Genomic DNA, 24,015 nt, shown 5'->3' with positions numbered 1-24,015 from the left:
TAAATGGCTGTTAGGTACAGTTGACCACAAATATCAGCTGCCAAGCCGCAAGTATTTCACGGAAGAAGCCCTGCCGCGATTATCCACTGCTAACCCCGAAAGAGTCGCAGAGAAGCTGGCTAGTGTTTCTTTTTTCCCCACCCTAGCCCGATCTATGGTCGAGCAGAACGTCAGAGCCATACCTAAGTTTGACAGTCCACTACATAAATGAAGACTGAAAATTGCAAAATGTCTGCCTCCAGATGTCTTACTTCCCAGATGATCATACGGGTGAAGTAATAGCAAAGGGCCTCAAAGACCCTCTGGCATCGTGGAAGATGAGCGAAGACCGACAGGTGTGCATGACAACTGACAGCGGGAGCAACATGATAAAAGCATTGCGCTTGAAAAACTGGACCCGCCTGCAGTGCTTTGGGCACAGGCTTCACCTCGCCATCGGTAAGTGTGACATTGGATAATTAAAGTGATTAAAAAAAGTTGTTCAGGCAGCTGTAGGCTAATGTGTTAGAAGTTGTGCCATTCTGCCAATCCAATAGCAAATAACCACAGGCTGTTTTAATTATAACAAATGAACTAAATTAACGCATTTTTAATCATGATTATATAAATGACATATTCAAACAGCTAGTGGTCAAACATTCCTAAACAATAGAATAGACGTGTGGGTGTGTGTTGTCCATTTGTGTTGTTCATTTGTTTTGCACAAATAGGCCTTGATTTTAATAAAGAAAATTAAATTAAGAATTATGTCTTAGCCTTTTTTCATTTGTTTAGAGACAAACAAGAAATCGAGATATATATCGTGAAGCGTCCAAACCTCTGGATATATTGCCCAGCCCTAGCAGCAACACATGACAACACAGCATGGTAGCAACACAACATGACAACAACATGCTAGTAACACAATATAGCAGCAGGACAACATGGTAGCAGCACAAAACATGTTACAAACATTTTTGGGCACAGACAACAGCACAAAGGGCAAGTTTTTTTTCTTTTTTTCCCTAATTTACATTTTTAAATCTGTCCGTTGTTTAGACTGTCTCCTGGATGGGGGGCTCGTAGCCATCGGCCCTTTCCACCTTAGCTCTGATGTCATCCCCTGAGGGCTTGGCTGTACTTCTGCCACCACCCTCACCGTGGAGCTCCATCAGTTTGCCTAACTCAAACTTGCACTTCTTCAGCATCTTAACCTTACTGACGTAGATATCGTGGAGGGGGTAGATGGACTGGCAGGCCTTCACAATGTCATTGCCAACGGAGTCAGGGATAAGCTTGTTGAAGATTTCCTTCAGGTCGTCGGTCTGGACCTCACGGGTCATGATCTCCATCGTCTTCTTCCTGATCTGACAGACCTGCTGGTGCTGGGCGTACGACATCTTTCTGATCTGGTTGGGGCGCTTCTTGGTGAAGCCAAAGCAGAACAGGCGCAGGAGGTAGCCGTCGGTGGTCTTCATGTCCAAGTGGGCCTCAATCATGGTCTGGCACTTCTTGACCATGGAGCACATCTTGTCCAGGGTCAGGCAGTTCTTACCCTGCACGTCGTCTGATATCAGTTTGAACTTGCGGAAGGCCACCTTATCGTTCTGCAGGTCAGCAAGGCTCACCTCAAACACACACCCCTTCAGACCATCAGAGGTGATTCTGGTTCCCTGAGTCCTGGAGACCAATGTCTGGCCAATGTTGCGGCTGTTGAACCTAGCGTGTGCCTTGACATCATACCAGCCCTTCTTGGAGAAAGGGTCGACAATCTTCTTTGTTGCACCTTTTTTGATACCTTTGGTCAGCCTCTTATTCTTGCCGACTGCCATAAAGGCTACTGGGAGTGAAAGAGGAGTGGTCATTGTAGTGGTCTCTGACTTTTGGTCAGACTCACTCGGGTGGAACAAACTTAAGTTTCAAGGTTTTAGAAGTAATCCAAGAAGCAGTCATCTAATATTTCAAAAGTATCTGTAATCTGGGGTGTTGCTTGCATGTGTTGCATGCACACACAAACACATGCTGTAATTGGCGCATGCTCCGGGATGGAAACGCTAGCCAGGAGTGGTCACCTGGGATTGCGGTTAGCTAGTTGCAAAGATCCAGATGGAAATGTTCAGAGTTTGCGGTAGGAATCCGGGGATATTGAGAGAAACAGGTCCGTTATGCGCTGGTTTGAGTCACGTTGTTCGAACTGGCGAGAGCTTTCCGAGCTAAAGGTTAGCTGATGACCGCTAGCAATGGTTTGCTAACTGATAGCTGGTAGGTAGTTAGCTGGCTAGCTTCAGTTGAGGGATTCCAAAGTAAATAGAAATACTTTCGAAAAAATCAGATCCACGCCACATCGGGTGAGGCGGGTTGCAGGAGAGTATTTAGAAGTTGAGGTTTAGGAAAATATTTTTAAAAGATATGCAAAGAAAATGATGGAAAAAGATATATACAAGGGACACGGCTATGCCATCTTGGAAGAGTTTTCAAAGAAGAGTATTTGTATGTAAACTTCCGACTTCAACTGTATTTGCACCACACCAACATAGGACTCTGCACTGTAAAAACATTAGATTACCGGTAGCACAGTAGCCAGTAGGTTACTTTAAATTTACAGTAAAATACTGTCAGCACAGAAGCCAGTAAATCCCTATAGATTTACATGAGCTTTACTGAAACACAAATGTACATCATATTACTATAACACTTGACTACAGCAACATTTACATTGCATTACTGGAAGCCCAGTGGTTAGAAACTGTTTTAGATTCACAGTGCAGGCAGCTAGTGCTAACGAGGGACAGTATTTATAATAAATGTATTTGATATAGGTATTTCAGTAGTTTTAATACCTATTTTGTCATTTGTGTTTCACTGGCCTGAAGAACAATTCAAGTATTTGTAACAATTTAATTAGAATACATGTATTTTCAAATATAAAAATAAACTTGCAAGAAGCCCGCTTAACTACAACAACATTCTCGGTAACGGTATCATAATCGTATTACTTCATATGACTGTGATATGGTGTTGTTTATCTACCTTAGTTTAATGCACTGAATGCAAATCGCTCTGTATAAGAGCAGCGACAAAAATGTCAAGGTACTTTGTGTTAACAACAATATACCTTTTGATGTACGTTACTGTAATATTCACAGTAACTTGCCACCAGCTTCCTGTAAGTTACTGTAGTATCAGAGCAACAATACAGTACAATACTGTCAAGTTAGCCTACTCTACTATTAGAAAGTAAATGCTACAGTAATTATAATATTGGTATTTTACATGCAAGGAGATTGGCTGATAGGTATTATTATATTACAGCATATTTATTAATAATTGGTGTTTTATACCACTTTGCACTTCAAGAGGCCTAAACAAAGGCTTCCAAACTGGATGTGATTGCAGGGCAAAACCAACCAAAAGGACTTTGCAAAACCCTCAACCAGTAAAAGTTTAAGACTTGCTGCCACGCTCTAAATATGTTCACGAGCCAGTGATTCTTTCCCCACAATGTACCATAATTGACAGAATGCTGTAGGAAACATATAGCAAAACTGCAATGTAGTACTTTATTGTTAAATTGTATTGGAATAAAATTACAACAATGGGCTAACAGTGTATATGTGTTGCACCCGTTAGTGAGAATGTTGTACCCCACAAAATACAGTACCATACAGTCTTTTTGAAAATCCAAAAACGTTGTCCTGTAAATCTATAGTAACTTACTGGCTGCTGCTGTGCTGCCAGTATTTTACTGTAATTCAGGGCACTCCACAGAATACAGTGCCATACCCGTTTTTTTTGTTCATGAACATAGTTCGAGGTGTGTCTCTATTTGTTACACCTGTTAACTGAAAGGCGGGAGTAGTTCTCTAACCGTTTAATGTACGTGGGGGGACAGATCAGAGTGGCGGCAAGTCTCAAACCTTTACTGGTTGAGCACTAAGCCATGTCCTTTTGATCAGTTTTGTAATGATGGGAAACCGAGGCTTTCTGAAAGGCTTCGGCGCTTTCTGAAAGGCTTCGGCGCTTTCTGAAAGGCTTCGGCGCTTTCACCAAATCGTGCCGAAAACGGTTCCTTACTCTGAGCTTCATTATCTGTTCACGGTGCACATCAGTGACATCAGCTAGTCAGCAATAAATAGCAGCGTTTGATTATCGGAGAGAGGTATTTTTGTCTCCATTGTTTTAATAACACCGCAGCGGTACTGTTGGCTTCAGTAGCCTCTAATGAGTTGGAATACCAGGTTTGCATCTTTCATCAAGCTTCCCTTTTTTGCCTTCAAGTTGACTATTTAAAAAAAAAAAAAAAGAATCCATGGCATTATTTAGGTTTCTTAAGACAGAAACTTATACTAAATAAAACAAATTATTTGAACAAAAGTGCAGAGGGAACCATTTTTAAATAGTGTGCATTCAATGGGATTTGACTTCATACACTCAATGTGCTATAGTTCCCTCCTCTACCTGCTAAGCTACCGGTCAGTGAAAGATTTTGTACAAAATCCTAACTATATTTGTAAGTACGGTGTCCAGTAGAGGTCGGTGTATGTTAGCAGCTTGGAATCGGAAAAAAGCTTCCCGGAACCACGGCGAAATTTTGCAACACACGGTTCGAAAATACATGTGATCAAACGAAGCGTCGGCCGTCATCGATGACGTACTTCTGATAAAGTGATAGACGAATCGGCGCACTGCTTCGAAGATAGCTGCTTCGAGATTTCGAGGCATGCCTCGGAGTTCCGGTACCGAGCATAACGTCACTACAGTTTTTCCGTGTAGTCACTGCCAGTTATAGAAGCCTTTGTTAAGGCCTCTACAATTGCAAGTGATATAAAACAAAGAATATGAATTAGTGTGCTGTAATATATAATTACGTATAGCAGCCACACATGTCCCTGGCTGGCACAGAACCATCCCTATAATCTGCCCTTTGAGGGGAGAGAGAGAGTGTTGAGCACAGATTGCACTCTCTGTGTGATCTACAAAGGCAACCATCCCCCTATTCCCATCCGGCCCTGGAGGAAACAGACAGGAGTCGGTGGCCTTCAGGAACATCTGATAACAACAAATTAATTCAGCCAATCAATGTTCGTCAGCGCTGAGGCTGCAGGTCAGGGCCCGCGCGAAGGGGGTCTGAATGGAGCACATGCTCTTGACAGCACAGCAAGACAAGGGCCTAAACTCAGACACACACACACACACACACACACTGACATGCAGACAGACAGAAACACACCCACCCACCAGATCATGCCGGATAATGAATGATTTATACACAACTTCCTCTTTATGCAGAAATCAAAAGGATAATCCAAGGATGTCGAGACCGGTTAACTGGCTTCACCTTCAGCTCTATTTCATTTTAGGTCAAAGATTTTTGGGGAGGGGGGGATGGGTGTTGGCTATGCTGTTGAGGAAGATATCCAGATATATTTTGGGTGTTGGTGAGTGTCTTAGGAACTACAGGGGTTATTTCTGTTGCATATGATGGTTTGAGATAGAAAGCAGAGTGGGAATAAACATGTAGCATGATGAATGCTGTTCATGAGACTAAACTGTAACAGGGGTTCCACACCCCACACCCTTTCTGCCATGCGTCTGAGTGTGACAGGTATGACATCAGGTGAGATCACACTGACACTTCCACTCCCGCTCTCCTCCCACCACCATCACACCCACTTTCCCATATGGTATTTCTCACATAGACGCACACGCACACACCGTGCAGTAAACTCATTAGTACATCCTCACCATCCTCCGGGTTCACTGCCGCAAAACAAATGAACTGTTCTGGAGAAATGCTGGTCTTTTTCGATTTCTCTCTTTATCTCTCTTACACATCCCTCTTTCCTACCTCTGCCTCTCTGTCTCGCTCTCTTTCTCTTTCCATCGTTTGCTCGTCTCCCTTGCATTAGTGAGGTCTCCATACAGTGAGTCATCCCTGAGCATGTGAACAGAGCTGTCGTCTCTTCCTTTTATCCTATAATAATCTCCTGAATCGTTACCTGAGGGCCTTAGATCCCCCGCGCAGTCCAACATGCCATACAGCTCCACTGTACCCAGACCTCAGTGGTCCTAATTAGGCAAAATACCAGTGGAGAGGGGGACAAAACATGGCTCTCAGTTCTCCTGCCCACAATGGAGCTGCTGGGAACACTTGGGGATATCCCAGGCAATTTGCTGCACAACTCAACTCCTATTGCCAAACAGAGGCTATTCAGCTGAGCATCGTTAGTAAGTGACGGTGTTTCATGCGCATCAAACGCCAACGGGTGGCGCTTGAGATATCAACTGAAGAAGACAAGCCATGTACGATGGCTTTTTTTTTCTGTTGACAGGGCAGGTATCCTCTTCTCCTCTCGAGACCTCATCAAGATGGATCAGACGCCGCACTCAAATCAGATTCAAAGGCTGTGAGGAGCAGCTTGGTTCCCCGGCCTATGCTGATCGTCATAGTGACATTTTTAAGAACTGATGTCACATAGCTGGACAATTTCCACCCGGGTCTTTTTATGACAGATAGACAGGTTGGTTGCATTTCCCACACAATTTATTATATCGGCCGTGACATCGCAAGAGGAAAAAGTACATAATATATTCCTCTGTAAAGGCTGTCTGAGGACACAGCTTTGAAGATGTCACTATTAAGGGGAAGTGATACGGGGACATTTGAATTCCAAAGTGAAATGAGCTGCCTTCCATCCAAGCAGACACGATAGCAGCATCCCATTCCAGGGAACATAAAAGTTGTACCCGCCAGTGTGCAGCCCACTGCTGAAAAAGTTCATAAAAACAAGAGGAACGGCTAGTCAGCTACATGGTACCTGATGAGGTACAACTAAGAGAGTAAATCACCATGCCTAGTGCTGTGCGTGCGTGCGTGCGTGCGTGCTCCCTTTAACACCAGAAGTGGCCGGTAATTGCGTTTGATTGGATTTTCTGGCCAACTGGATTAGTTTATTGCCATGAATCACAGGTCGTGGTTCGGCCGCTGATGGCTTTTCAGTGAGACGTGTGTTTGTCGTTCACACACGCAGGTTATGTTTATCTATCATTTATTCCCCCCCCAAAATGTAAAAGTGCATGCCTGTGTATTACGATTGCATAATGAAGTGAGGAAGGTTCAATCTTAGGCATAACAAACGCATGGTTTTGGCATGGTATAATTAGTGGTTGAAAATGAGTACCACGTAGAAAGGGTGTAATTAGTGGTTGAAAACGAGTACCACTTAGAAAGGGTGCAATTAGCCCTATACACCTACAGTTGAAGTCGGAAGTTTACATACACTTAGGTTGGTGTCATTAAAACTCGTTTTTCAACCACTCCACTAATTTCTTTTTAACAAACTATAGTTTTGGCAAGTCGGTTAGGACATCTACTTTGTGCATGACACAAGTCATTTTTCTAACAATTGTTTACAGACAGATTATTTCACTTATAATTCACTGTATCACAATTCCAGTGGGTCAGAAGTTTACATACACTGAGTTGACTGTGCCTTGGAAAATTCCAGAAAATTATGTCATGGCTTTAGAAGCTTCTGATAAGCTAATTGACATAATTTGAGTCAATTGGAGGTGTACCTGTGGATGCTTTTCAAGGCCTACCTTCAAGATCAGGACATCTTTGCTTGACATCATGGGAAAATCTAAAGAAATCAGCCAAGACCTCAGAAAACAATTGTAGACCTCCACAAGTCTGGTTCATCCTTGGGAGCAATTTCCAAACGCCTGAAGGTACCACGTTCATCTGTACAAACAATTGTATGCAAGTATAAACACCATGGAACCACGCAACCGTCATACCGCTCAGGAAGGAGACGCGTTCTGTCTCCTAGAGATGAACGTACCCTGGTGCGAAAAGTGCAAATCAATCCCAGAACAACAGCAAAGGACCTTGTGAAGATGCTGGAGGAAACAGGTGCGAAAGTATCTATATCCACAGTAAAACGAGTCCTATATCGACATAACCTGAAAGGCCGCTCAGCAGGGAAGAAGCCACTGCTCCAAAACCGGGAATGTGAATCATTCTCTCTACTATTATTCTGACATTTCACATTCTTAAAATCAAGAGGTGATCCTAACTGAACTAAGACAGGGAATGTTTACTAGGATTAAATGTCAGGAATTGTGAAAAACTGAGTTTAAATGTATTTGGCTAAGGTGTATGTAAACTTCCGACTTCAACTCTACATGTTTACTGCTGCTTGGCTGCTGGTACTAAATTCGTTGGCGCAACAGTCAGCATGAAAATGAAAAATGCAAGAATTTGATAAGTAGGTGCAAATAAATCATGTTGGAGGGGGCAATAGTTCAGTTGCATCAACAGAATTATTTAAAGTCTATAATAACTTCCATAAAAGATTTGTATCCTTTTTTTAACTAGGCAAGTCAGTTAAGAACAAATTTCCGGCCAAACCCGGACGATGCTGGGCCAATTATGCGCCGCTCTATGGGACTCCCAATCACCACCGGTTGTGATACAGCCTGGAGTCAAACCAGGGTCTGTAGTGATGCCTCTAGCACTGAGATGCAGTGCCTTAGACCATTGCGCCACTTGGGAGCCCAGAGTGGAAATTGTCCAGCTACTGTATGTGACATCATTACTGTACATGTCAGTATGAATATTTACCCAGTATATCATACAGCAAATAGGAACAGGAGTTTTTCTAGACCATGGTATGGTCTAGAAAAAAACAACAGACCCTAGTTCTAGCCTGCGAGTTGTTCCTTGTCAGATCAGTTAGTTAAACTCAATATAGCTACAACACAAACAATCACACTCTGAGAAACCAGAGCCTGACAGAAAAGCACAACAACACATTTACACCCTGATGGTGCGATGGGATAGGAGCCTTATCACACATCCATTTGTATTACAGTGGGCTAGCAGGCCCCACTCCTTCTATTTGCCTTTATAGATTTGTTTTTGATGGAGCGCTATGCTTGTGCCACCTGCCAAATGGCTATGGCAGAGGGACCAGTCGAGAGCTAAATAGCTTTTTATTTGCAGGGCGGATAAATGAGCTAGCTCACTGTAAAAGGACATAACCAATCAGCCAGTGGAATCAGGACAGGACATCCTCAAATGAAAACAACAAACCGGCTGGCATCTTATTGGAGCTTCTTGTTGTATTTCTATTACCCAATCTCCTAACAGATATCTCATTTAACTCTGGTCAAAATAAGCCATCGGAATCAACTAAGCCTTGGAGTGTGTGTTTATTTGCCAAGCAAACGCGGTAGCACGCACACACACACCCACTGGGGTCAATACAAAAAGAGGAGGACTTGTATTTGTAGAGGAATGCAGGAAAATGCCGAATGGATGTCTTCAGATGTCGGTTAAACAATAAAGGATCTATTTGGGAGCTATGATGTTGAATGTCGAACCAGTGTCTATCCACATTGAATCCCAAACTCAGAAAATTATTGCTCTACTCTATCCCCATTGAATCACAAAAACGAAGAAAAGACCACAATTCCCTCTGTTATTTCAGAAGTAGCTACTTGCATCTCTTTGGCCTTCTCCTCTAGAAAATTACCCCAACTCAGACTGTAACCACTCGTTCAATCCCCACTCAATAGTTTTAAAAAATAACAAATCGAGCTCAATGCCAAATGAACAAATATTCTGAAGTAGCTGGATTCCAGGCGCTCAGCAAAGAGGTGGGCTTTTGTTATGATAACCAAAATAGATTTTCTGTCATATTTACAAATGTCACGAATACTTTAACTGTATATGTAATTGCTGCATTCTCCATATCCACTGAGGTGGTAGTTTTCGAACATCACATGGGATTGATACAATTCAAATCAAATGAAATGTTATTTGTCACATGAGCCGAATACAACAGTGAAATGCTTACTTACAAGCCTTTAACCAACAATGCATTTTAAGTCATCGATGCACTTGTTGATGAAGCCAGTGACTGATGTGGTAAACTCCTCAATTGGAAGAATCCTTGGAACATATTCCAGTCTGTGCTTGCAAAACAGTCCTGTAGTTTAGCATCTGCTTCATCTGACCACTTTCTTATTGACAAAGTCACTGGTGCTTACTGCTATAGTTGTTTGTTTGTAAGCAGGAATCAGGAGGATAGAATTATGGTCAGATTTGCCAAATGGAGGGCGAGGGAAATCTTTGTACGTGTCTCTCTGTGTGGAGTAAAGGTGGTCTAGAGTTTTTTTTCCCGACATGCTGATAGAAATGAGGTAAAACGGATTTGAGTTTTCCTGCCACTAGGAGCACCGCCTCTGGGTGAGCATTTTCCTGTTTACTTATGTCCATATACAGGTCATTGAGTGCGGTCTTAGTGCCAGCTACGAAAAATACAAATGAAAACTCTCTAGGTAAAAGAGTGAGGTCTACAGCTTATCATGAGATACTCTACCTCAGGCGAGCAAAACCTCGAGACTTCCTTAGATTTTGTGCACCAGCTTTTGTTTACAAATATACATAGATCGCCACCCCTTGTCTTACCTGTCATGACTGGCCTGCTCGGGTCAGGTTACCGTGGACCACAATCCTGCAGAGAGATCTCTCACACCCACCAGAGGGGAAGAGATTGAGAGGTATGGAGATGGGGGGGGGTTTATGACACCTCACACCCATTGTAAATCTTAAGGCAGCAGACAAAATTCCTCTGTCCTCTCAGTAAGGAGAACCGGCCTCAGAACATTAACATGCAATAAATGAACTTTGGGACAATAGGTTTCGTCAGCCACAATGGTAGTAATGACGATAGATGGAATATGAAAATGAATGTCATTTTTGTTGTTATTAAAAGTTAAAGGATGGCGTTATAATGAAAACATTGTAACTTTAAGCGTTTTCCTAATATGTGCCTGATGTTTGCATATTGTTACGTTTTGTGGAAAATGTCCAGATCAAAGAGAATGTTTTTGTAAAGATGAAATGTGAAGTCACTTGTCTAAATTGGATCTGAGAAAAATCCAGACCTTGCCTCGTAACTTGGTACACCCAGAGAATTGCACTAAAAGACGGAAATGACCAATTCTGTCCCGAGGGTATGTGAGTTAAGAATTAACATATTAGACTAAGTGACCCTGAGCTGCAGCCAAGGTCTGAGTGGTAAGCAAACCCAAAACGCAACACGAGGTTGAAGAAGACAAAGGAACCTTTTAACAACCTATGCTACGGACGAGTAGCTGTATCTAAAGGGGGTGAATTCAAGTGCATTTGTCACCATAGCTGACAAATGCACCCAAGTGTGTGTTTCTCTCTCAGTCTCTCTCCCTCTTGAAATCCCCATTTTGTGTATCACGTGTCATATTGTGTTGGCCCGCTAGGGACCTGTTGTCACGCCCTGGCCATAGAGAGGCTTTTATTCTCTATTTTGGTTAGGCCAGGGTGTGACTAGGGTTGGCATAATATGTTCATTTTCTATGTTTTGGATTTCTGTGTTGTTTAGCCAGGTGTGGTTCTCAATCAGAGGCAGCTGTCTATCGTTGTCTCTGATTGAGAACCATACTTAGGTAGCCTTTTCCCACCTGTGTGGTGTGGGTAGTTGCTTTCTGTTTTTGTGTCTGCACCAGACAGAACTGTTTCGGTTGTTCTCTTTGTTGTTTTCTTTGTTCAGTGTTCAGTTCCAAATAAAGAGATGAACACGTACCACGCTGCACCTTGGTCCTCACCTTCTTCCACCAACAGTCGATACAGAACTACCCACCACCAAAGGACCAAGCAGCGTGGTAAGGAGGAGCAGCGCTATCTGGAGAAATGGACATGGGAGGAGATACTGGAAGGCAAGGGACCCTGGGCACAGGCTGGGGAGTATCGCCATCCGCAGGAGGAACTGGAGGCAGCTAAGGCTGAGCGGCAACACTACGAGGAGTTAGTATGGCTGGCAAGGAAGCCCGAGAGGCAGAAAAAGTTGGGGGGAAGCACAGTCAGGAGTCACCTGAGCCAACTCCCCGTGCTTACCGCAAGGAGCCGCCGATGGTACCCGAGCCAGTCGGGGTGGAATTGGAGGTGAGCAAAGGGAGCGAAGCAGAGACAGTGAAGGAGTGAATGGGGAGATTGGAGGAGAGAGTAATGAGGGAGTTGGTGCATGAGGTACGACATCCGCCCGACGGTACGACATCCGCCCGGTCCGGGATTTGATGTCATCTGAGTCCGCTCTCCATACTCATCCTGAGGTTGAAGAAAAAGTATTCCTCCAGCACGGGGTGAGTAATCGCTGTCCTGATATCTAGAAGCTCTTTTCAGTCATAAGACACGGTGGCAGAAACATTACGTACAAATGAACTAAAAAACATACACAATAGGACAGTTGGTTACGGGATCGTAAAACGGCAGCCATCTCCTGCGGCGCCATCTTTACAATTCACATGATAATGAAAATAGGTCCATCCCTTATTATCATAACTATAGGCTAGCCTATATATTATATTGATACTCTCTTTATTATTATTCCTATTAGACATTCACAGACTTGCTGTTGGCAAGACCGTTTCCCCTAACAATCGCCACTGAATTGCAAATCAAATAATTATGCAGTTGCTTATTTTGCTTATGATACAAAGTGCTCAGGCAAAGGGGAGGCAGAATGCAATCCTTTCAGGAGAAAGAGACAAACAGTGATTGCCTTGCGGATGCTGCGTTCAGAACGGGGCTAGTGAATAAACCACTCTCATTAAAGAACACCTGTGATAAAAGCAACAAGCTGGGTGAATGTATGAAGCAGGCTGGCTGGCTGGCTGGCTGGAGGTTGGAGGTTTGAAAAGAGGGACCCTGTTCGAAAAACACTTCCTGCGTTACCGTGTGTGTGAAGATCCATTAGCGGTTTGCACCAGCTCCTCCCAAAGCTTCTAGAAACTAGAAACATGCCCTCCGAGCCCAACATCTACATCAACAGACAGAGCAACAGCAAAGGAGACATCCGTGGGCCCACACTGTACCTACCAACAACCGTGAAACAATGTATCAACAACCTACCACCATGTAGTACATGTACCGTACGGTACACAGAGGCAGACTGAGTCTGCCTGGTGTAGACTGGTATGCAGGGCAACCATAGGGCAACCAACCACAGTGTATTTTAATTATTTATATTTCAACTTGATTTAACCAGCCATTTAATGGAGAATAATCTATTTTACAGGCACAGAGAACAGTGTGCTGTGTGCTTACAAACCACAGAGCACCACAACCATTGGCACAACCATACAGAAGCCACATAGGGTAAATTAACAGTATGTGCTTCACACAAGGACAGACAACACTGGCAGGTATAAGATACAGTCGCTGTTTCTCATGCAGGTATGTGTGTGGTGTGTGTGGCCAGCGCCCCAGCAGCTAGCTAAACCTCTCCAGTGTCCGACATCAGTGAGATAACTCACCCCATGCCTGCAGAGCACACACACACACACACTTACGCATGCACACACCCACATACGCAGGCACAAGCACACACCGTAAGCACGAATGCACAAAAAAACAAGAAAACGCACAGAGAGCTGTCATGGCCATCTCAGCGACAGGCTGATGATCCTATCAGAGTCAATGTTTGCTGAGGGCCAGGCAGAACCCAGTGGCCAGATGGCATTTCATAGATCCTGATACAAGTATAGGCTGCTGAGGTCAACACGTCGAGGCAGACAGATCAGACAGGTCAACAATCTCCCCCAGTCAGTCACTCCATCCATCTGTCCGTCTGAGGGAGAACGAGAAGGAAGAAAACCCTACAGGACGTGCCAACGTTGCTAATTTCTTGTAGGAGGGAGAGAGAGAGAGAGAGAGAGTGTGTGAGAGAGACAGAGAGAGAGTGTGAGAGAGACAGAAAGAGAGAGACAGGGAGAGAGACGGGGAGAGAGAGAGAGACATTTACATCATACAGACATCATACTCAATGATAGTTCGTAACTGTGGAGAGAGAGAGAGAGGTTTTCATCATATAGACCGAGGTAGAAATATCTCAAGGATTTATGGGTCCACGTAGATAAATGATTTGTGGTAAACAGTGCTGTGTAAGCAAACACTTTCAATATCCCCTCTCTTTCCTCACCAAGATGGCATGGCTGAGTGATGCGCAAATGCCACCGTCTATTTGCATTGTGCCCAGTGATTCATCTGCAGGGGGTGAGATCTGAGATGCTGCCAACTACAGTACATACACTGTGACAAATTGCTGTAAATTTACAGCAAAACTTTTACAGTTAGCTACTGTAATTCTGTATTACAGTACTGTACAGAACAATGCATTATGCAATGTTACAATAACATTTTACAGTTAAGTATTGTATTATCTGTTTTGTTCTATATTTACAGCAGCATACTGTGAATTACGGTGCATTGTGGGAAAATGTTGTGAGCAGCGAAAGAATCTCTGGCTCATTAGCACATTTGGAGGTGTGCCTTATAAGAGGCTATACTTCTTGCACCTTTTTAAGTACGAGTGCGGTACCAATTTAACTGATATGTGGTAGTAGTTCCCTAACAATTAAATGTGTATAGGGGATAGATCAGAGTGGCAGCAAGTCTCAAACCTTTAATGGTTGAGTGTTTAGCCATGTCCCTTTTGATGCGTTTCGCCCCGCAGTCTCTGCCAGATTTAGAATCCTCTGTGAAGGCCTCTACAAGTGTCGGTAACATGAAACACCAAATAGTTATTGGTATGTTGTAATACATATGTTGTAGTTAAAATGCAATTGAACGACATAGTACTGTATTGCTGTTCTGCCGTATAATTTACCGCCGCATTCTGTAAATCGTGGTGCATTGTGGAAAGGGAGGGGAAATAAATGCTTGTCTCTTTAACATATTTTTTGAGGCGTGCCTTCTAAGTGACTCTATTTGTTGCACCTGTTAAGTGAGAACGCTTTACCAATTGAACTGATATGTGGTAGTAGTGCCCTAACAATTGAATACATTTTGTGGACAATAAGTGACAGTGGGTCTTAAACCTTTAATGGTTGAATATTACACAGTCTCCTTTTGCCCCTGTAATCACATCCGGTTTGGAAGCCTTTGCTAAGGCCTCTAAAGTGCAAGTGATAAAAAACACCAAATGTTCATAAATATGCTGTAATATCAAAATGCCTAGCAGCCAACCTGCTTGCGCTAATCCCATATAATTACAGTAAAATACCAGCATGAATACAGTAGCATTTACTTTCTTACAGTATAGCTGGCTAATTTTACAATTTTGTAATGTCATTGCTCTCCATTTTTCAGTAATGTACAGGAAGCTGGTGATTAGTTACTGTGAATATTACGGTAACATAACATGGACTAGCCAGAGATAGGCTAAGATACAGTGCCTTGCGAAAGTATTCGGCCCCCTTGAACTTTGCGACCTTTTGCCACATTTCAGGCTTCAAACATAAAGATATAAAACTGTATTTTTTTGTGAAGAATCAACAACAATCATTAAGTGGAACGACATTTATTGGATATTTCAAACTTTTTTAACAAATCCAAAAACTGAAAAATTGGGCGTGCAAAATTATTCAGCCCCCTTAAGTTAATACTTTGTAGCGCCACCTTTTGCTGCGATTACAGCTGTAAGTCGCTTGGGGTATGTCTCTATCAGTTTTGCACATCGAGAGACTGACATTTTTTCCCATTCCTCCTTGCAAAACAGCTCGAGCTCAGTGAGGTTGGATGGAGAGCATTTGTGAACAGCAGTTTTCAGTTCTTTCCACAGATTCTCGATTGGATTCAGGTCTGGACTTTGACTTGGCCATTCTAACACCTGGATATGTTTATTTTTGAACCATTCCATTGTAGATTTTGCTTTATGTTTTGGATCATTGTCTTGTTGGAAGACAAATCTCCGTCCCAGTCTCAGGTCTTTTGCAGACTCCATCAGGTTTTCTTCCAGAATGGTCCTGTATTTGGCTCCATCCATCTTCCCTGTCCCTGCTGAAGAAAAGCAGGCCCAAACCATGATGCTGCCACCACCATGTTTGACAGTGGGGATGGTGTGTTCAGCTGTGTTGCTTTTACGCCAAACATAACGTTTTGCATTGTTGCCAAAAAGTTCAATTTTGGTTTCATCTGACCAGAGCACCTTCTTCCACATGTTTGGTGTGTCTCCCAGGTGGCTTGTGGCAAACTTTAAACAACACTTTTTATGGATATCTTTAAGAAATGGCTTTCTTCTTGCCACTCTTCCATAAAGGCCAGATTTGTGCAATATACAACTGATCGTTGTCCTATGGACAGAGTCTACCACCTCAGCTGTAGATCTCTGCAGTTCATCCAGAGTGATCATGGGCCTCTTGGCTGCATCTCTGATCAGTCTTCTCCTTGTATGAGCTGAAAGTTTAGAGGGACGGCCAGGTCTTGGTAGATTTGCAGTGGTCTGATACTCCTTCCATTTCAATATTATCGCTTGCACAGTGCTCCTTGGGATGTTTAAAGCTTGGGAAATCTTTTTGTATCCAAATCCGGCTTTAAACTTCTTCACAACAGTATCTCGGACCTGCCTGGTGTGTTCCTTGTTCTTCATGATGCTCTCTGCGCTTTTAACGGACCTCTGAGACTATCACAGTGCAGGTGCATTTATACGGAGACTTGATTACACACAGGTGGATTGTATTTATCCTCATTAGTCATTTAGGTCAACATTGGATCATTCAGAGATCCTCACTGAACTTCTGGAGAGAGTTTGCTGCACTGAAAGTAAAGGGGCTGAATAATTTTGCACGCCCAATTTTTCAGTTTTTGATTTGTTAAAAAAGTTTGAAATATCCAATAAATGTCGTTCCACTTCATGATTGTGTCCCACTTGTTGTTGATTCTTCACAAAAAAATACAGTTTTATATCTTTATGTTTGAAGCCTGAAATGTGGCAAAAGGTCGCAAAGTTCAAGGGAGCCGAATACTTTCGCAAGGCACTGTACATTCAAAAGGAGTCTTGTTGCAAATATAGGATATGCCGAAGACCATTGTACTTTCTAATGACTTTGATATGAGGTTTTTATCAACCTTAGATGAATGCACTGACTCTAAGTTGCTCTGGACAAGAGCATCTGCTACATGCAGCGCCAGATCAATGCAGGGGTTTACCGGGGCTGAGGCCCAGGTCAGTGGTGTGCCCAAGAAGCAAGTGTTTCCTTTATTTTGGCAGTTACCTGTATGCCTACAGTCGGGAAGGCCACAGTTTGGGCAGCATTGTGTGCCATATATAGGCTACAGCTTGCTTCGTATAATCCAATGAAGGTTTTTGTAGCCTCACCCTGGCAATTTGACTGTTAAACTCATTGGTACACCAGCAATAAATGCCAGTCCTGGTTTGAATGGGAACTGCGGCTGTCTGTTTGCCTTTTTTTTTTTGCACGAAAAACGTACAGTTTGGAAAGCAAATGCCTACTGCTGAAAAGAGAAGACTAATCTGTCTGTAGAACCAATAGAAACAATCTTTTCTCAACAACTCACAATTTGTAGCTAACAGCAGCACTTTTTTTCAAAGCAGCTCATCTTGAGATAGGCTATTGCCACAACGAGCGGATCGGCCATCACCTTGAGTAGACTATGGCTTCATCTTCATCGTTATTGTAGGTGAGTCAATGTGCCACTGGAAAAACAAAGCCCTGGGGCCTATGATTTCTTAATCCCCATCTAAATGACCAAAATGTAAATGTTAAAAATGAACATTTGGAAAGCAAACTGCTGGGTGTCATTTAGCAGACGCTCTTATCCAGACTGACTTAGAGTCAGTGTTAAACTAAGGTAAACAAGAACATACCACAGTCATAGGAAGTAGAAATATTATGTTACTGGTACAGAGAATGTCGTAGTTAAGCGGGCTATTTGCAAGTATGCATTTGTATTAGAAAATAGAAAATACATGTATTCTATTTAAACTGGTCCAAAATAGGCCACATGAATTGTAGTTCAGGCCAGTGAAATACAAATTACAAAATAGGTATTGAAAAACATATATCAAATACATGTACCAGAATTACTGCCCGTTGTTGGCACTAGCTACCTGCACTATACATCTGCAACAGTTTACTGACCACTGTGCTTCTGTTAATGCACTGTAAATTCTAGAAATACAGCATGTTGCTGTAGTTAGTTGTTTCAGTAATATTCTGTAAATCTGTGTTACAGCAAAGGTCCTGTAAATTTACAGTAATTTACTGGCTTCCGCTCTGGCAGTAAATTATTGTACATTTACAGTAATCTGCTGGCTACTGTGCTGCCAGTAATGTACTGTAAAAATGACTGTTTTTTTTTTTTACGGTTTACAATTTCCTGTCTAAAAACGTTCAAAGGAAGACCATTTTGATTCGGAGCAGGAGGGAGGATTTTGAAATCGGCTTATGGTTTCCAACTTTCTCTCTTTGTATTTCAGAGGAGCCAGAGAAACATGTTTTCAAAGGAATATCAAAGTCAACCTTAGTAAAGAGTAGCCCCCTGGCTTTTGATTCAAATAAATAAATAAAAAAAATATCCAGAAAGGCTTAAAAAAAAGCCACTCAAAAATCAAATGTAGAAATGTTTGATTGCTGTGGTCTATAATAAAGATATTACTATACATTATTTTAGGCTAGTATATTTGTGTACTTAATGCCTACTCAGTGTTTCAGGTTCTTTATGCGATGTCCATCTAACCTTGGCTGCAACTTACCTGGGCTTTTAATTAAAACAAACGTATGGCCCACGTGGTCAGCAAAAGTAGGTCACACTAACACAAGATGCTTTACTGCATTGATACGCTGTTAGCTCCTCTTCGTGTGACAATTAGTGTGGCTGGTCTGGGCAAGGAACATGGAGAAGGGAGAGGAGGATTTGCTCAGTCGTTCCTACAAGGTCACAGGCTTTCCAGCCAGTAATAATTGTTCTCCATCTCACAGCTCCATTAAACTGACTGATGCATTTTGACATGTCAGAGCAATAGGACCAGGGAAGTTCAATTAGAGCTGGGGCTTAATGCGGTGGAGAACGTTGCAAGCCCTGATATGAGGTTACAACCAGACCCAAGTCAATAAGAGGAACACATTTCTAAGCTATGGCTCTTATAGCTTTACCTTAGAAGACCCTGGGACTGGTAAATGTGGACTGAGAGTGCACACCACACACACACACACACAAATCAATAAGAGTATACATTTCTAAGCTACGGCTCTTATAGCCTAACCTTAGAAGACCCTGGGACCGGTAAATGTGGACTGAGAGTGCACACACACACACACACAAGCATGCACAAACACACACATTCTCTCTCTCTCTTTCTCTCTCTCTCTTTCTCTCTCTCTCTGCAGATTCACATTGATTTGACTCCTCATTAGTTTGACTGAATAGTAGTCTCTTGGTTACCATGTGAGCTACAGAAAAAAGCTACACCTTCCTCACGTGAGTTCCCTCTGCAGTACGGCTGTACCTGTTGACCTTGTGCCAGGCACACACACAAACACACACTCAAATCCACACAGAAATGCACCCACACGCACACACACAAACACACACCGCTTCAGCTGCAGTATGGTGGTACCTGTTGCCTTCCTCATGATCTACACAAACACACACACATCCACCCTCTCACACTGCTCCCCAAAACACACTCCCACATGGGCAGTGTCAGCCAGGGGAGACGCATGGCAGCGGCAGGCCAGCTGGGACACTCTTTGTTCCGGTATGATAATTAAATGGAGGAGCAGCAGCCTCAAAGTGACGCGGCTGTCACACTATTTCATGCCTCCGACAGTTCCATTTCCTCCCGACAGCCATGTGGCGCAGCCAAGCCTCCATATAACTGCCACCACACCACCACCTTCCAGCGGCCTAAGCGGCTGATTTATGTACGAGGCGTGTGCAATTATATGCTCCCTCAGGGACCAAACCTATTTGATTTTCAGGGGCAATTAAACAGTCCACCGTGGGCTCGCAAAATGGAATATGATATACTGGGAGATACTGATGAGTCTGAGCTTTCCAAAGAGGGACTTTACAACAAACAAACCCCAAAAGAGCATGGAGGAGGAGTTTTACTGTATTGATAAATTCTAATGACATCTGCCTATGATTTACAGTGCCTTCAAAAAGAATTCACACCCTGTCACGTTCTGACCTCTATTTCCTTTGTTTTGTATTTATTTAGTATGGTCAGGGCGTGAGTTGGGTGGGCAGTCTATGTTTGTTTTTCTATGTTTTGGGGCATTTCTATGTTTTCGGCCTAGTATGGTTCTCAATCAGAGGCAGGTGTCATTAGTTGTCTCTGATTGAGAATCATACTTAGGTAGCCTGGGTTTCACTGTGTGTTGGTGGGTGATTGTTCCTGTCACTGTGTTTGTCGTCACAGGATAGGACTGTTTTGCGTTCTCACATTTCTTGTTTTCGTTAGTTTGTTCATGTGTAGTGATTTATTAAAATATGAACAACCACCACGCTGCGTTTTGGTCCGCTTCTCCTCCTCCTACAGACGAACGCCCTTACAGAATCACCCACCACAACAGGACCAAGCGGTGTGGTAATGGGCAAAGGAAAAAGCAGCAGCAGGAGCAGCGCGAGGAGGTATGGACATGGGAGGACGAATTAGACGGAAGAGGACCCTGGGCTCAGCCAGGAGAATATCGCCGTCCCAAAGAAGAACTGGAGGCGGCGAAAGCGGAGAGGCGCTGGTATGAGGAGGCAGTGCGGCGTCGTGGATGGAAGCCCGGGAGTCAGCCCCAAAAATTTCTTGGGGGGGGGGCTAACAGGGAGTATGGCTACGCCAGGTAGGAGACCTGAGCCAACTTCCTGTGGTTACCGGGGGGCTAAAGAGACCGGGCAGGCACCGTGTTATGCTGTGGAGCGCACGGTGTCCCCAGTGCGGGTGCACAGCCCGGTGCGGTACATTCCAGCTCCGCGTATCGGCCGGGCTAGAGTGGGCATCGAGCCAAGTGCCATGAAGCCGGCTCTACGCATCTGGTCTCCAGTGCGTCTCCTTGGGCCGGCTTACATGGCACCAGCCTTGCGCACGGTGTCCCCGGTTCGCCTGCATAGCCCAGTGCGGGCTATTCCACCTCGCCGCACTGGCAGGGCGACCGGGACCATTCAACCGGGTAAGGTTGGGCAGGAATGGTGCTCAAGAGCTCCAGTGCGCCTGCACGGCCCGGTCTATCCGTCACCACCTCCACACCCCAGCCCTCCGGTGGCAGCTCCCCGTACCAGGCTGTCTCTCCGGCCCATCCGTCCAGAGCCTTCCTCCTCTCCAGCGCTGCCGGAGTCTCCCGCCTCTCCGGCGCTACCAGAGCCTTCCTCCTCTCCAGCGCTGCCGGAGTCTCCCGTCTGTCCGGCGCCTCTGCCGGAGCCTCCCGTCTGTCCGGCGCCTCTGCCGGAGCCTCCCGTCTGTCCGGCGCCTCTGCCGGAGCCTCCCGCCTGTCCGGCGCCTCTGCCGGAGCCTCCCGCCTGTCCGGCGCCTCTGCCGGAGCCTCCCGCCTGTCCGGCGCCGCTGCCGGAGCCTCCCGCCTGTCCGGCGCCTCTGCCGGAGCCTCCCGCCTGTCCGGCGCCTCTGCCGGAGCCTCCCGCCTGTCCGGCGCCTCTGCCGGAGCCTCCCGCCTGTCCGGCGCCTCTGCCGGAGCCTCCCGCCTGTCCGGCGCCATCGGAGCTTCCCGTCTGCCCAGCGCCGCCAGCGCCGCCCGTCTGCCCAGCGCCGCCAGCGCCGCCCGTCTGCCCAGCGCCGCCAGCGCCGCCCGTCTGCCCAGCGCCGCCAGCGCCGCCCGTCTGCCCAGCGCCGCCCGTCTGCCCAGCGCCGCCAGCGCCGCCCGTCTGCCCAGCGCCGCCAGCGCCGCCCGTCTGCCCAGCGCCGCCAGCGCCGCCAGTCTGCCCAGCGCCGCCAGCGCCGCCCGTCTGCCCAGCGCCGCCAGCGCCGCCCGTCTGCCCAGCGCCGCCAGCGCCGCCCGTCTGCCCAGCGCCGCCAGCGCCGCCCGTCTGCCCAGCGCCGCCAGCGCCGCCCGTCTGCCCAGCGCCGCCCGTCTGCCCAGCGCCGCCAGTGCCGCCCGTCTGCCCAGCGCCGCCAGTGCCGCCCGTCTGCCAGGAGCCGCCAGTGCCGCCCGTCTGCCCAGCGCCGCCAGTGCCGCCCGTCTGCCAGGAGCCGCCAGTGCCGCCCGTCAGCCAGGGGCCGCCAGTGCCGCCAGTCAGCCAGGGGCCGCCAGTGCCGCCAGTCAACCAGGGGCCGCCAGTGCCGCCAGTCAGCCCAGCGCCAGCGCCGCCAGTCAACCAGGGGCCGCCAGGGGCCGCCAGTCAGCCAGGGGCCGCCAGTCAGCCAGGGGCCGCCAGTGCCGCCAGTCAGCCAGGGGCCGCTAGAGCCCCTCCGCCCGGAGCAGCTGTCCCTCTGTCCCGAGCAGCTGTCCCTCTGTCCCGAGCAGCTGTCCCTCTGTCCCGAGCAGCTGTCCCTCGGTCCCGAGCAGCTGTCCCTCTGTCCCGAGCAGCTGTCCCTCGGTCCCGAGCAGCTGTCCCTCTGTCCCGAGCAGCTGTCCCTCTGTCCCGAGAAGCTGCCCCTCTGTCCAGTGGGGTCATTGAGAGGGGTGGGCATGGTGAGTAAGCCACGGAGGCGGACAATAAGGCGGACTAAGACAATGGCGAAGTGGGGTCCGCGTCCCGCGCCAGAGCCGCCACCGCGGACAGACGCCCACCCAGACCCTCCCCTATAGGTCAAGGTTTTGCGGCCGGAGTCCGCACCTTTGGGGGGGGGGGTACTGTCACGTTCTGACCTCTATTTCCTTTGTTTTGTATTTATTTAGTATGGTCAGGGCGTGAGTTGGGTGGGCAGTCTGTTTGTTTTTCTATGTTTTGGGGCAGTTCTATGTTTTCGGCCTAGTATGGTTCTCAATCAGAGGCAGGTGTCATTAGTTGTCTCTGATTGAGAATCATACTTAGGTAGCCTGGGTTTCACTGTGTGTTGGTGGGTGATTGTTCCTGTCACTGTGTTTGTCGTCACAGGATAGGACTGTTTTGCGTTCTCACATTTCTTGTTTTCGTTAGTTTGTTCATGTGTAGTGATTTATTAAAATATGAACAACCACCACGCTGCGTTTTGGTCCGCTTCTCCTCCTCCTACAGACGAACGCCCTTACACACCCCTAAGACTTTTTACACATTTTGTTGTGTTACAAAGTGGGATGTTGATGGATTTAATTGTCATTTCTTGTCAACGATTTACACAAAATACTCTAATAGCAAAGTGGAAGATGAATTCTAACATTTGTAAAAGATGAATTAAAAAATAAAATGTTAATATATATCTTGATTACATAAGTATTCAATCCCCTGAGTTAATACATGTTATAATCACCTTTGGCAGCAATTACAGCTGTGATTCTTTCTGGATAAATCTTTGCACACCTGGATGGTACAACATTTGCTAATTATTCTTTAGAAGATTCTTCAAGCTCTGTCAAGTTGTTTGTTGATCATTGCTAGACAGCCATTTTCAAGTCCTGCTATAGATTTTCAAGCCGATTTTAAGTCGAAACCCTAACTAGGCCACATTTAATGTTGTCTTGCTATGCATGTCTACTGTAGATTTGGCCTTGTGTTTTTAGTTATTGTCTTGCTGGAGGGTGAATTTGTCTCCCAGTGTCTTTTGGAAAGCAGACTGAACCAGGTGTTGCCTGTGCTTTGCTTCATTCCATTAATTTTTATTTAAAAAAAAACCTTCCTAGTCCTGGCCGATGACAAGCATACCCAGAGCACAATGCAGCCACCACCATGCTTGAATATATGAGATTGGTACCGATGTAGGATCTTAATTTGATCACTCTTTTTTTGCTGACATTTTTCCTGCCCAGCAGGAAATGCAAACTTGTAGTGCATTTTAAGTTTAAAAGGCTTCTAACGATTGTAATTTCCACGTAGAAATGACAGACTTGATGATTTTTACCCTAACAGAAAATGTCTAATTATAATCCACATTTCCTTTTACTGTAGGATTATTTTCCTGGTGTAACAAGCTGGCTCAAATTAAGATCCTACATCTGTAATCAGTGATGTGTTGGATTAGCACCAAACGTAACGCTTTGTATTCAAGAGATAAAGTACATTTCTTTGCCACATTTTTACTTTAGTGCCTTATTGCAAACAGGATG

The 24,015-nt window shown here is 45.4% G+C and overlaps 1 protein-coding gene across 1 annotated transcript; it reads right to left on the bottom strand.

The window, feature by feature from the left end:
• Positions 1–1,034: 1,034 nt before the first annotated feature.
• On the bottom strand, positions 1,035–1,811 carry LOC110500929 (40S ribosomal protein S3a-like). Its single transcript, XM_021578435.2, has one exon. It carries the CDS (start codon positions 1,809–1,811, stop codon positions 1,035–1,037), a length of 777 nt encoding a protein of 258 aa, XP_021434110.2.
• Between the last annotated feature and the right edge of the window lie 22,204 nt (positions 1,812–24,015).

The sequence above is a fragment of the Oncorhynchus mykiss genome, chromosome 21, assembly GCF_013265735.2.
Source record: "Oncorhynchus mykiss isolate Arlee chromosome 21, USDA_OmykA_1.1, whole genome shotgun sequence".
Classification (NCBI taxonomy): domain Eukaryota; kingdom Metazoa; phylum Chordata; class Actinopteri; order Salmoniformes; family Salmonidae; genus Oncorhynchus; species Oncorhynchus mykiss.
This window is presented reverse-complemented; position numbering and strand designations above follow the sequence as displayed.

Coding starts and splice junctions, on each gene's coding strand:
- LOC110500929 (XM_021578435.2), bottom strand. CDS start 1,811: ATGGCAGTCGGCAAGAATAAGAGGCTGACCAAAGGTATCAAAAAAGGT.